This window comes from Alexandromys fortis, unplaced genomic scaffold, assembly GCF_014885135.2.
Source record: "Alexandromys fortis isolate MF-2015 unplaced genomic scaffold, M_Fortis_MF-2015_v1.1 scaffold_97, whole genome shotgun sequence".
NCBI classification, from domain to species: Eukaryota; Metazoa; Chordata; class Mammalia; order Rodentia; family Cricetidae; genus Alexandromys; species Alexandromys fortis.
Window position 1 is genome coordinate 4,267,802 of NW_026067981.1, and position 12,973 is coordinate 4,280,774.

Sequence of the window (12,973 nt, forward strand, 5' to 3'; positions counted from 1 at the left end):
TAAACTCTTGTTACAGTTTAAATGTACTTCCCTTCTCTACTGAGGATATAAAGACAATTTGCTTAGTTCTTCTTCCGAGACAAGATTTCTCTGTAGCTTTAGAGCCTATCCTGGAACTAGCTCTTGTAGACCAGGCTGGCTTCAAACTCACAGAAATCCGCCTGCCTCTGCCTTCTGAGTACTGGGATTAAAGGCGTGCGCTACCACCACCTGGCAACTGCTTAGTTCTTAAAACTTCTTCATATATCTCTTATATAACTTCTCACACTCCCTTTCATTTCCTTGAGATAAAGGATTTCACTTATTTTCCTTTTTGATCCTATTCTTTATGATTCTCAATGTAAATCCTTATTATCTATTGATAGTTTACTTTCAAACATGAAAACTGAAACCCTGTAACATTTTACTGCAGTTCTCCATGGTCCTACTCATTCCACAGCAGAAAGAAGCCTTGCTATCTTTCTCATATGCTGACAACATTTATTGTAGAGCACATGAAAAGAATTCTTCCCTGCCATGATTAGCTAATTAAGATAAAATCAGTAATCCCTTGACTCTGAAATATGCCAGCTACTTCCTCAAGAATTGTTGCTTAACATAAACATTCAGTTGTCCAAATAATTAGTTATATATTTATGATATCAACTCAAATTAGCAAACAAGTATATTGTTTCTGACTCAGTGAAGAAGAATAGTAGTGCCTCCTGGATCTAGAGTTAAGAGTTCCCTGGGCCTTTGAAGACCCACAGTAATAACTAGAAGGTTAATACTACTCAGTAAGGTATTTCCATTTTATCACTTGCTTTCCTGTAACCTTGCGCCTCACTCACCTGTGCAATCTGTATGGGTTGAGACAGGGGAATCTGCGTCATGGGTGTGGCAGCAGAGGCTGAGATGGTGGCCCCAGCAGCGCTGTGCTGTTGGCTGGCGGAATGCTGCTGGACTGCAGCAGCCAGGAGCTGGGCCTGGGCCTGGGCCTGCTGCAGTAATAACTGCTGCTGGGCTGGTGTCAAAGTCAGCTAAAATAAGAACAAACAAGGGAAGGATTGAAGAAATGGGGCCTATGATGCAAACGAACTGCTTTCAAACAGGTAACTCAAGTGGTATTAAGCCCTCACTACTCATGACATTACTAACATGCAGCTAGCCTGTCCACAAAAACTACTAGTACTAGCAGAACTTTAAATTAAAGTAATAGTCCCTATTTCAGACAAAAACATCTAGGCAAGAAATGTAACCAGTACATAAAAAAACAAAGAATCAATGCTGACAGGATATGCACGGAAATGTATACCCAAGAGCAAGTGATTAGTCAGATGAATGAGGGACAAAAGGCTGCTGAATATGACCAGGAAGAGAACTGACAAGGTCCAGCTGTTTAGTTAGAATCCCCACTAAATCTCACCATTTCCAGTATGTTTTAGATGTGACTAAAAATCATGAACTGTACTTCTTTCCTATCCAAATCTCCCTACTAGACCTTCCTTCACCCAATCTTCTGTCATTAGAAAGTACTGGTTTGCAACTTTACAACCTCTTTCCAACTCTAGGAAACAGGGAGTAAGAGACATTCTTTTAAATGCAAATGAATCTTAATGCCCAGATTTAATAAAATCTTGAAGGTACATGAACCCGGCCAGAATCCTAAGTGCTTGTTACTAACTAGTCACCAAAAACCAAACCCTTATAGTAATGCAAGAACTGTATTGAGAACAAACCTAAACTTTCATAATATAGCATTTTGAAAATGCTTACATAAAAGTAGTAAGTATGCTGGACCTTCCTTTTGATGGTATGTTCTGAACGAACAAGTAGGGTAATACCTATATCTCAATGAACAGTCATTTAGCAGAACAGCCTGCCTTCTAACCTAACAGAATCTAATTTATCCAAACAATTTGCATTAGAAACCCAAGAACCAAAGCAAAACTATTCAAAAATGCAATAGTCTTCAAAATGTGTGTGAATATTTCTATTTGATATGATACAGGTATATATATTAACCTCTAGTGATGGAAGTATCATAAATAAATGTGTAACAGGTCTTAAAAGGGCTGTCCATATAAAAAATTCTGAAGGTTGATATAATATGAATTGATTAGTATTTTTCTTACCATTCCCTTGACTCACTCTCCTCACAAAAGAAAACACATAAGCTTCCAACATTGAAAAATTATTCCAAATAATAGCTTAGAACAGAAATCACTAAATAGTTAAACAAAAGCTTAACAGTCACGAAGGACAATCTGTTACCAGTAAAAATAAGTACCACTTATTGAAGGTTACATGCCAAGCACTGTTTTAAGACCTATATATAAATTGCAATGGTACTTAAAATAATTATTATTAATATTTCCATTTAGAGGAAGGAAATCTAACATATAGGGAGATAAAGTAACTAGTCTTTTAGTAATTAAGTAATTACACAGACAGGATATAAGACCACATGCTTTATTTTAGGATATTACAAAGCCACTTGAAGAAGATGTTTTACTTTCAGGGTATTGGTCCACTGTTTAACTATTCTGCAACAACACAACTCCAATTTTATCATACATATGGCAACGACTTCCTTGCACAATGAAGCAATACCACATTTTAATGTAAGTTAAAAAATTTGCAGTTTATTCTCAACATCTGCAGTTGTAACAAAAGAAATCTTGCAAAGTAATGACAAAGGTAATTCTTAGAGCTTCTGTATCCACGAAGTCCCTTAAAGATGAAATGGCACCATGCTGGTGCCAGCTGCAGGGAAAGAGCTTCAATACAATACGAGCCAGAGGCAATTCAGACACAGAGGAAATTCAGTACAATTTTTCAATGGAAACTTACCCCAGTTATCTGTCCCCCAGCCAGCATTAGCTGGGTCTGGGGAATGGCTGACTGCACTGAAGGCTGCTGGGAGGGCTGGCTTGGCTGCTGGGAATCCCCCGATTCTTCACTAGATTTAGACTGAAGTGGGATTGGATAGGAAATAAGTATCTCAAGTAGGTGATTAAAAGAAATGTACTTCTAACTCTAAAAATTCAAGAATTATTTAAAATATGTGCTATTCAATTTTGAGTTTTGGGGTTTTCTGTTCCTTTTTTACATGCCTTTTCTTTCTACTTAAGTGCCCTTACAGCTTTTTTATTCCAATCCCAGAAAAGCTGCAAGTATAATTTTTTAACAGAAAAGTAAATTGGTCCTCCATGAGTCAACAAAACCTTTCACAACCCCAAATTCCCAGTGCAGGTAATGAAGAGAAAAGGGAAAAAATGATTTTCAATTCATTTTAGACCCTCCAAACTAACATATTTCTTGTGGCAAGTATCAAACTTCTCTATATACTATATTATAGTTAAGTAACTTGACCCAAAGAACTTTTTCTCTACTCTTTTAAAACAACTCTAAATGCAGCATCTTCCACCAAGTAATTTACAAGCCTGAAGGAAAATGATATAGTCAAGAATTTATAGGTCCTTAAATGGCCAGAGAGAAAAATTTTTATGGTAATTAAAACTGGTTATACAGAATATTAAAATTCTGCATAGATTTGCATATTTTCTACCACCTGTTTGGGAGATTGCAGCAGAGCTAATTAACATAAATGCTCTGATTAATGCTGCCAGTCACTGAAAGATAATTACAGTGCAGGACTGTAAACATTCTGCACTGGAGATATAGCCTGTTTGCCAACATCTCTCTAAGGGATATTAAGTTTACCATGGCAACCAAGGCAATTTTCTGCCTCTTCTCCCTCAGAAAGAAGGGTCACAATATCTCCTTTTTTCTCCTTATTTCTGTGTTACTAGGTCCATATTCCACAAGGTTTCATGTATTTCATGTTCTGGGTTGAACATTCAAGGTTTTAAATGTTTAGTCTGTAGTGGTACTGCATCAATCTTCTAGAATACTGTCTTTCTCTTCTGACTGTTAGTTCCCTAAACATTACACTGAAAAGGCTGACTGAAATGTTAAGGAACTGTGCAAAATACTTGAGCCTTGAGTCTTTCTATCTGATGGTTTACAGAAGCAAAGCAAAGCAAAAAAGAAAACAGAAAAAAAAAAAACAACCAGATTTATAATTTTGACTGTCTAACCAATAATGACTTGCTTTTTTAAAAAGAAAGGTTCTTTATCATTTTAAATTATTCATGTGTGTGTGAAAGAGAGAGTATGTGCATATGGTGTGTGCAGATTCCTACAGAGGCAAGAAGAGGGTGTCAGATGTCCTGGAGTTATAGTTATACATGGTTCTGAGCCTTCTGGTATGGGAACTAAACTGGAGTCCTCTGTAAATCCTTTTAACCACCGAGCCATGGCTCCAGTGTACTTTAAATGTTACTTCTGTTTAGATCAGAGAAGATCATTACAATGTTATCAATGTCTTTATTTAAATACAGGTAAACAAAACTGAAACCCGGGAGGCTGTGATTTGCCAATGATTACTGGTAATTATTGGTACAATGAGATTTTGAAACCCAAGTTCCCTGACTTTCTGCCCAGTGTTTCTTGAAAAATGATAAACAGTCTGGGAAAAAAAGGATACTTAATAAGCTATTTAGTTTTGTGTTCAGTTCCTGAACTTGATTCTAAAATTTTGAAAGTGAACTTTCACTTGTCCACTGCTGGCTCACACACAGTAGCAGATTAAGGTGATTTTCATCAATGACAATTATCACCAACTGGATTCAGCAATAAAAATATAGAAATAATAAAATTAATAGTTACTAACAATCACAAGTAGTTCTAAATTATATGCTCATTATAAGTTATGAAAAAAATTAATAGAAGATATAACCTATGTGTTCATATTTCAACTTACCTGAACGTTTAAAGATTGAGCAGCAGCCTGTAAACTTGTCCCAGCAAGCTGAACCTAGAAGGAAAGTAATCAATGGACATAATAATATAAAATAGTTATTTATCATTAGAGGATGCCATCAAGAAATAAATTCAAAACAAAATGTATACCACTGAGTTAAGACTTCAACATACAAATAAATATTTTATGGGGTTAAAACTTTACACAAGCCGGGCGATGGTGGCACACGCCTTTAATCCCAGCACTCGGGAGGCAGAGGCAGGCGGATCTCTGTGAGTTCGAGACCAGCCTGGTCTATATAGCTAGTTCCAGGAAAGGCTTGAAAGCCACAGAGAAACCCTGTCTCGAAAAACCAAAAAAAAAAAAAAAACAAAAAAAAACAAAACAAAACAAAAAACAAAAAACTTTACATACAAACTCAACAACCCCAACTGAAAACTGCAGAAATTTCTTCTAAATTAGCATCATCACTAAATGAGCACTATCAGTCACGCCACACATATACTGGTTGGGTGCTTCTTATTTAAACTCCATTTGTAGTCATAGTTCTGAAAACCTAACTTATATCTTCCATACTGTTTTAAAGAACACATAAAAACAAGCTATCAATACACACTGATTTTATCATTATAAACAAAAGAACTAGTTAAGGGAATCTACTCTATAATCCATACATGAAAAAAAAAACCTGTTTTACTATTTAATACTTGTATTTCAAAAGTTCAAATCACAGTCATGTTAAAGTAAGGACACACATGCAATTAGAAAACCATCATTTGGCAACCATGACATCAACCTAACTTTAAAAAGGGTCATCTACGTATTATCTATCAGGCCAAATGAGAATAAAGTATTTCTCCACAGATGCTGAGAATTACAAAGGGTACAACAGTAACTTCAGAGGGAGGGCTACCTGTCAAGCAAATGATCAGGTTGAATAATTAATGCTACCAGTAATGAGATTTGCCTTCTGTTGCAAGCACTGTGAAGACTGTACTTTTTATGTTGTAATCCTACCAAAAATGGATAACCTGAATTTAAAAAAAAAAAAAAAGAACACTCAGTATGACAGGAAAGCAGACAAACTCAAACTGAGAAAACTTCTTGATCTGTACTCTTAAAAGTGTTAAGTTTTTTAAAACTAAATATTTATTTATTGAAGGAGTTCGTTGTCTCCTAATATCTTGCAGCCTCTCAAAGATTAATGTCTTCAAATTAAAGAAAGACTAAGAAGGGAGAAGAAAGATTATAAACTAGACTAGAATAAATGTAAGATTAAAACTGAATGCTGATAATAAAAATAAACATAGAATACAAAAGCTATTGTGTAAGGATCCAAGCAACTAGCTGAACATAGATGCAAAGAATTATGAACCATTCCAACTTTGCTTCATTTAAAAACAAACTTGATAATAGTTTTCCTAAATTTTTACCTATTTTCAAGTAGAGCAGCTTTTTTTTTTTTTAAAAAAAATAAAGAAAATAGTTTGGTAGTTTAATAACATTTTGATGAAAAGAGCGGTAACGTAAATTAAATGAACAGAATGTATGTTCTATTTTAGATTGGGGGAAATCACATGGTATCAGGGTATTAAGTTAAAACTTGTTGTTTTAAAAATCTGAAATTAAGAGGTTAACAGTCAAGCAAGTGTCTGAGTAGTCACCTAAATTACAGTGGCTTTAAGGTAGTGATAACTGGGAATTTTGAATGACTCTAAGTTATTTACTAGTATCACTTAGCCATCACAGATTCAAGCTCATTTTCATGAAAATAGTAACCTACCTGTTATATATGTCCTACCAAAATACTCTTTTGTTCACAGTTTTAAAGTCAATAGTTATGTAGAAACTATTAATTCTACATGAATTATTCAGCAGGATAGTTACATATGATTTGAAATAACTTCCCTAGCATTTTATGTCTCCTTTAACAAGCATTCTCAGCTATGGCCGGGTGAAACTGTCTACCTGGTGAAGATGTCCAAGGAAAGCCTGGGCCTGGGCTGTTGAGATCGCTCCTCCAACAGGAACAGGCTGTTTCTGGAAGTCCAGGCCATTTGTCTGAGTGCCTGGAAAGCAAACAAAATAACTATTAAGTGAAATAAATTCAAATGAAGCAAGTACTCAAATTCCAGTTACCAACATCCATTAGGAACTTGTTTTGAGTAATCATTTTTCTAAGTATCTTCAAAGAGAAGAAGGGATTTGGAAATAGAACATCATGTAAGAGGAGTCAGAAACTGTAGCAAAGGAGATAGAAAGAGTCAGAAGATGAAGTGCTGTGAGATGCTGTTTTCTGGATGTGCAATGGCTATGGCACTCATGAACTCACAGCATGTGTGGTTACCTCCTTAAGACCTCCACAAACCAGCCAAAATCCTAGCACAATGGGGACGTACCATCCAGGCTCCATCCCTTAACGAGGAGCCACTGGCAGCTGGCATTTGATATAGGAGGGAAAACCAATCTATTTTGAGGGTGTTCCTACTAGATTTCCTGTGCTCCAGTAGATGATCCCAAACCCATACACATACAGCCATCACTAGCTGGACTTTGTGGACTGTCAAAACAAAAAATAGCCTGGTGGTGGTGGTGCACGCCTTTAATCCCAGCACTCGGGAGGCAGAGGCAGGCAGATCTCAGTGAGTTTGAGGCCAGCTTGGTCTACAACAGCTCGTTCCAGGACAGGAACCAAAAGCTATGGAGAAACACTGTCTCGAAAACCCCTCCCTCCCCCAAAAAGAAAGAAAAACAAAAAATAAATATACCCACAAACTAAAAGAAAAAAGTCATAAAGTTAGGACAGGGACATGTTAGGAAATATTAGGGGAGATAAAGGAGAGAAATAGGGAAATACTTTACTATGTATGTATATGCATGGAATTCTCTAGAATAAAGAAAAATATAACGAAAAATAAAAGGAAATGCAATGAAACAGAGCCGTGGTTTGAATGAGAATGGCTCCCATAGGCTCATATATTTGAATACTTGGCACCTAAGGTGTGGCCTCATTGGAGGAGGTATGTCATTGGTGGTGGGCTAAGTATTTAACACCAACAATGCCTAAGAAGCAGGAACACAAATAAAAAAATGACTGACAATTGCCAAGAATTATTGAATACACAGAGATACAGTGGTGATTGGAATCTATTCATTGAGTTCTTGGCCAATGAATCATGTAAGATAATTATTATTAAATACATGAGGGTCTAGAGACCCTGGGAAAAAAAAACATCAAAGTAGTCTAGAGTGCATCAAGAAATGACAGGCCAGAGCCAAAGATTCTGTAGAATAGTATTACCAAGGTGAATCTTTGTAATCCTGTATCCAAAGCTACTTAATAATGCATACAGAGAAAAATGGGTTGAAGACAAACAGGCAATTACAAGCAAAGAAGTAGGGAATCTTTGATCTTAGTGTTTCTAAGAGCTAAGGGAAGGATAGTAGTTTAAATGCTAAAAAAAAAAAAAAAAAAAAAAATCAAAGCACCGAGAAGCAAATTAATCTGAAGAAAATAGAAGACAGTGATAAAAGTAGGACCGATACTTAATGAAAGTGGAAAACAACACACAACAGAAAAATATCAGCTTAATTCTTTCAAAGGAATCATGTTATGTTTCTGGTAAGAAGAAGCAAAAGAATAGGGGGGAAGCAAGTAAACCATTTAAGGACAACAGAAGAAAAAAAAAAAACAAACATATCACTATGTTGCAGGCCAAAAGATGCAGTGGGTAAAGCATTTGCTCTGCTTGCCTGAAGACCTGTACTTGGCTCCCCAGAAGCCAACTAAAAACTAGACATAGTAGCACAGGTAATCCTGAGAGGAGATGGAGGCAGCAAAATCTTTCAAAGCTTCTAGGTCAGCTATCCTGGCATGACCAGAGTTGAACAAGAGAACCTGTCTCAAACATGGTTAGAGGTAAGGACTGTTACCTGAAGATGTCCGGTGACTTCCACACATGTTATGCATACGCAGGTAAAAACAAGATTTGATAAACCACTTCACATTAATAAAACTGAAACTTAGAAATGGATTACTTTCCAGAAAACAGAATTTATCAAGACTGACTCAAGAAGAAATAAAAAATACAAGAGTCTCACAACATTGAAAGAAACCGAATTAGTAGGTAAACAAACAAATAAACAAAAAATTTCACCCAATGAAAACACAATGCTTAGATAACTTTACCAAGGAATGGTTCCAAAAATTCAATAAATAATTAATTCAATTATTTTCCCAGAAAACAACAACAAAAACAGAAAAACACATCCTATCTCATTTACTGAAGTCAGTGTAACCTAGATAACATAACTTAGTACAGAAAAATATAAAAAAGGAAAAAAAATACATGCCAGTTTTATTCATAAACACAGTCACCTTCAGAAAAAAAGACAGGAAAAGAAAAAATATTTGAGACTACAGAATGACGACTGAGACGAAATGAGTTCAAGTACAGCCACCAAGTTCCAGTTACACGGCATAGGCCCAGCTAAGATACTTGGATTTTTGTGAAGTTATGAGTCCTTGTCTCTCACAAAGTTCCATTTCTCCCTTCAGGGCCATGAAGGAAGGACCAACATGCAAAAGTTTCCTCCCCATATCAGCAGATCATGGCACTAAGCATATTTTTGTTTTCAATTGTTAAGACTACTTTTCCTCTTGTTGCCCACTCCTTGAACACAGAAGCAATATATCTCTACCTCTTTTAATACAAAAACACATTTTGTACTTCTCTAACATTTGGTGAGCAACAGGAGAAATAAAATTGAACCAATTAACACACAATACAGATGAATCTCAAGTCTGCACATTTGGTCAAGGAGACACTCCAAGACGACATTTGGATGATTTCATTTCTATGACATTTAGAAAAAGGCAAACTTTTCGAAAGGAGACATTAAAAAAACCCAACTAATTGACCTTGCTTTATAAATAAAAGAAAAATAAATAGAAATATTTTCACCATATAACACACAATAACTAAGACTGAGATGGAATCTTTTTACATCCTCCCCCCACCTCCCATTCTTCTCCAAATATTTTGATATCCTATTACCAAGGAATCAAAGTCATTGTTACTTGAAAAACAATACTTAAGTAACTAATCAATAACTGGAGCAAACTGGGGTTATAAGGAGACATAAGGTGTCATAAATGGGGGCTTTTGGAGTCTGTCTCAGAGGTTATTCCAGTTACACTAACAACTTCTTGAGAATTTATCTATTATTTTATTTAATGAGAAAGAGTGTTTTGCCAGCATGGACATATATGCACCATGTACACACAGTACCCGGAGGCCAGAGAAGGTTGGATCCCCTGAAACTGGAGATACACATGGCTGTGAGTTGCCATGTGAGTGTTAGAAGTCCAACTCAGGTCCTCTACAAGAGCAGCATGTGCTTGTAGTTACGGAGACATCCCTCCAGTCTCCACTTACAATTCTTTTAAATTGAAGGAGATTTTAAAAGAAGAAATCAAAATTTAAAACTCCATGGGAAATATTACTAATTTAAATGATGACAAACTTTGGCACAAATGTCTCTAAACAGGGCATGTGTCAAAAAATATTTATAAATACATATTTTCAGTAGTTTTCAAATTCTATACCACAAGTGTTAATATTCTGAGATCACTTAAATTTTTTGTTCAGTTTCAGTTTTCCTCAGGTAAGTTTCCTTTTCTGCTTCCTTCCTGCTCATTGCTATCTCCAAAGTGATCTACTTTTTAAAGGAGAATCACTTTTGTCCAGAACTTTTTTTTTTTGGTAGAAGGCATACAGCATTCCTGTTTATTCTACTCCTGTTGCCATTTCTCTACAAGAATGGAAATCTGTATCTTTTGAACATTACCTAAAAATGTGTGAACAGGAGTATCAACGTTATCATATATATAGGTGAGATGGAAAAGGACTAACAATGAGAGAAAGAACCCTAAGGTGATGGTATAATCACAAGGAGCAGACTGTGGATACTGCCATCTTCTCTAGCCACGGAAGTCACAGTTAAGTAACTAAATTCAGCCTGGGACTTATTTTCTTTGAAATAACTTTAAGGGCCAAACTAACTATAAATAATCTTCCCCAAATTTTAGACCTTTTAAACCTATTTTTGTCTCAGCATACACAGTCATTACTTAAAAGATAACATTAATAGTTTCCAAACAGAACAATCCTTTGAGAAATTAAATTTAGATTATAATTCAAATCCTTTAGTAATTGCAATCTTTTTCAGGACATAGTGACACTTGAAAAGAAAAATCCTCCCCCCCCCCCAGTGTCAGGGGCCCTGAATTATTTTTTCTACATACATAAAAATCCATTTGTTACTGTTTCAGATCCAACTTCAGAACATCAGAATCACACAAATCACAACTAATTCAGAGTTTGAGGATTTAAAAAAAAAAATCGTAGGAATAGTTGCAAAATTTCCCAAGCCCTGGAAACAAACAAACAAATTATATCTATTCTCAGGTCTGAGAGGGCCTGATTACACAGGTAGTACTGTTTCTTGTTTCTATCCTCCATTCTGTTAGGAACTCTGGGAACATGCAGAGGTGTGTGTGTGTGTGTGTGTGTGTGTGTGTGTGTGTATTACACCTATTCTGAACTTCTGTTCCCAGTAACAATTAATAACACAGTATTAAAATTGGAAATTCAATCTAATTTGCAAGTACAAGATCTTTGTTACTATGAAATTGGAATCCACCTAAAATGCAATATAATCTTTATTTACTATACCTAATGTGATGAGGACTCTATGTAACAAGAGGATTATTCAGCTACTTTACTAAATCTTCACCATCATTGAGTGCTCATCTTTTGAAAGGGGAGGGGAAATACATGACTTCTTCAAAAAATAAGCCAGGTGCCTGGCACTGGGACAAAGATGTAATCTGCCACAATCCCCACAGTCAGACACATCCCTGGGAGGCAGTTTCTAGAAGGTGGTAGAACCCACCCAATCTACAGATTACAAAGCTAAGTATAGACAGCATGGGTAAAAACCAGTAAAAAGACAACTCCTCAGTGTGGGCTCAGCACAAGCGTAAGCTACTCAAAAGACAAGGACAAAGTTCATCTGACCCTCTTGCCATACATAAAACTATCTATCTTCAATTTTAGAGGACCTTCATCTCTTTCCCTCTGTACTTCCTTTCTTCTTTTTATTATATTCTTAACAATATTTTTACACCATCATATTCTAAATGTTTTATTTGTATTTCATTCTACACACTCTTTTGGGTACTACTGTTTATTTCTCAGCTTATCTTTTCTGATCTTCCCTACCTGTAACATTCTTCTCCACTCCCTTCTTCTTATTTAATTTTTCCTCTACTCTATTTTCACCCCTTTCCTTGGTTCCTTCCTTATCTTATTTATTTATATTTCTATATTTATCTAATTTTTAGTACAAAATTAATACAAAATTAGCTCCCCCTTGTCTGGTTTATGCTCATGGGTTATAGACTAGATGGCATTAGCTGAGTTTTAAGTGTATTTCTGTCTCTTATACACTTTGCTGTTGTTGCTCTTATGAGTTTGTTTTCTCTTCACTGAATGATACTGATAATGATTCCTCAGACTAGGCTGTAAAGACTCCTAAATAAAACTGGAAGTGATGCCCAAGACAACAGATACACAAATTACAAGCCAGAAATACAAAAACTAGGGAAAAAGTAAGGCAATATTACTTCTCTAAAAGATCATAACTCAATACCAAATTCAAAGATACCGAAATAAGCACAATTTCAAAAGTTCACTAGTAAGAATAATCAACGTCTTTGAGGAGAACTCAACCAAGCAGACAAATTCAGTCTAGTCTTTGGAGAGTTGGCAACATAGAGGAAAAACTCAGCAAAACAGATGAGAAAACGAGCAGTACTGGAGAAAATGTTAGCAGTATGGGAGAAAAAAATAAGCAACATGGGAAAATTTTCAGCAAAGAAATTGAGACTCTGAGAAAACATAAAAGAGTATTAGAAGCAAAAATACTCAATGAATGAAATAAAATCCAGCCTAAAATATTACCAGTAGACTTACCCAAGCAGAAGAAAGATTAGGAATGGAGGACAAGACTGAAGAAACACTACATACTCAAACATCAATGTGGCGTGCACATTGCTGGTGGTTGTGGGGGTAGGGGCACAAAAACCACAACCAACGACCC

At 35.8% G+C, this 12,973-nt stretch overlaps 1 protein-coding gene across 7 annotated transcripts in view; it reads right to left on the bottom strand.

Annotated features, from left to right (window-relative positions):
- Window positions 1-12,973, bottom strand: part of Pou2f1 (POU class 2 homeobox 1) — a 138,622-nt gene that overhangs the window by 49,618 nt on the left and 76,031 nt on the right. For all 7 annotated transcript variants that reach the window (XR_007594639.1, XM_050158342.1, XM_050158337.1 and 4 more), the window contains 4 exons: window positions 6,776-6,876; window positions 4,808-4,861; window positions 2,833-2,952; window positions 831-1,019 (listed from right to left, as the gene is read on the bottom strand). Coding sequence is in view for 6 of the 7 variants with exons in the window: in XM_050158342.1 (XP_050014299.1) it covers window positions 831-1,019; window positions 2,833-2,952; window positions 4,808-4,861; window positions 6,776-6,876 (464 nt within the window). In the remaining variant the exon portion in view is untranslated. The remainder of the gene's footprint in view (window positions 1-830; window positions 1,020-2,832; window positions 2,953-4,807; window positions 4,862-6,775; window positions 6,877-12,973) is intronic.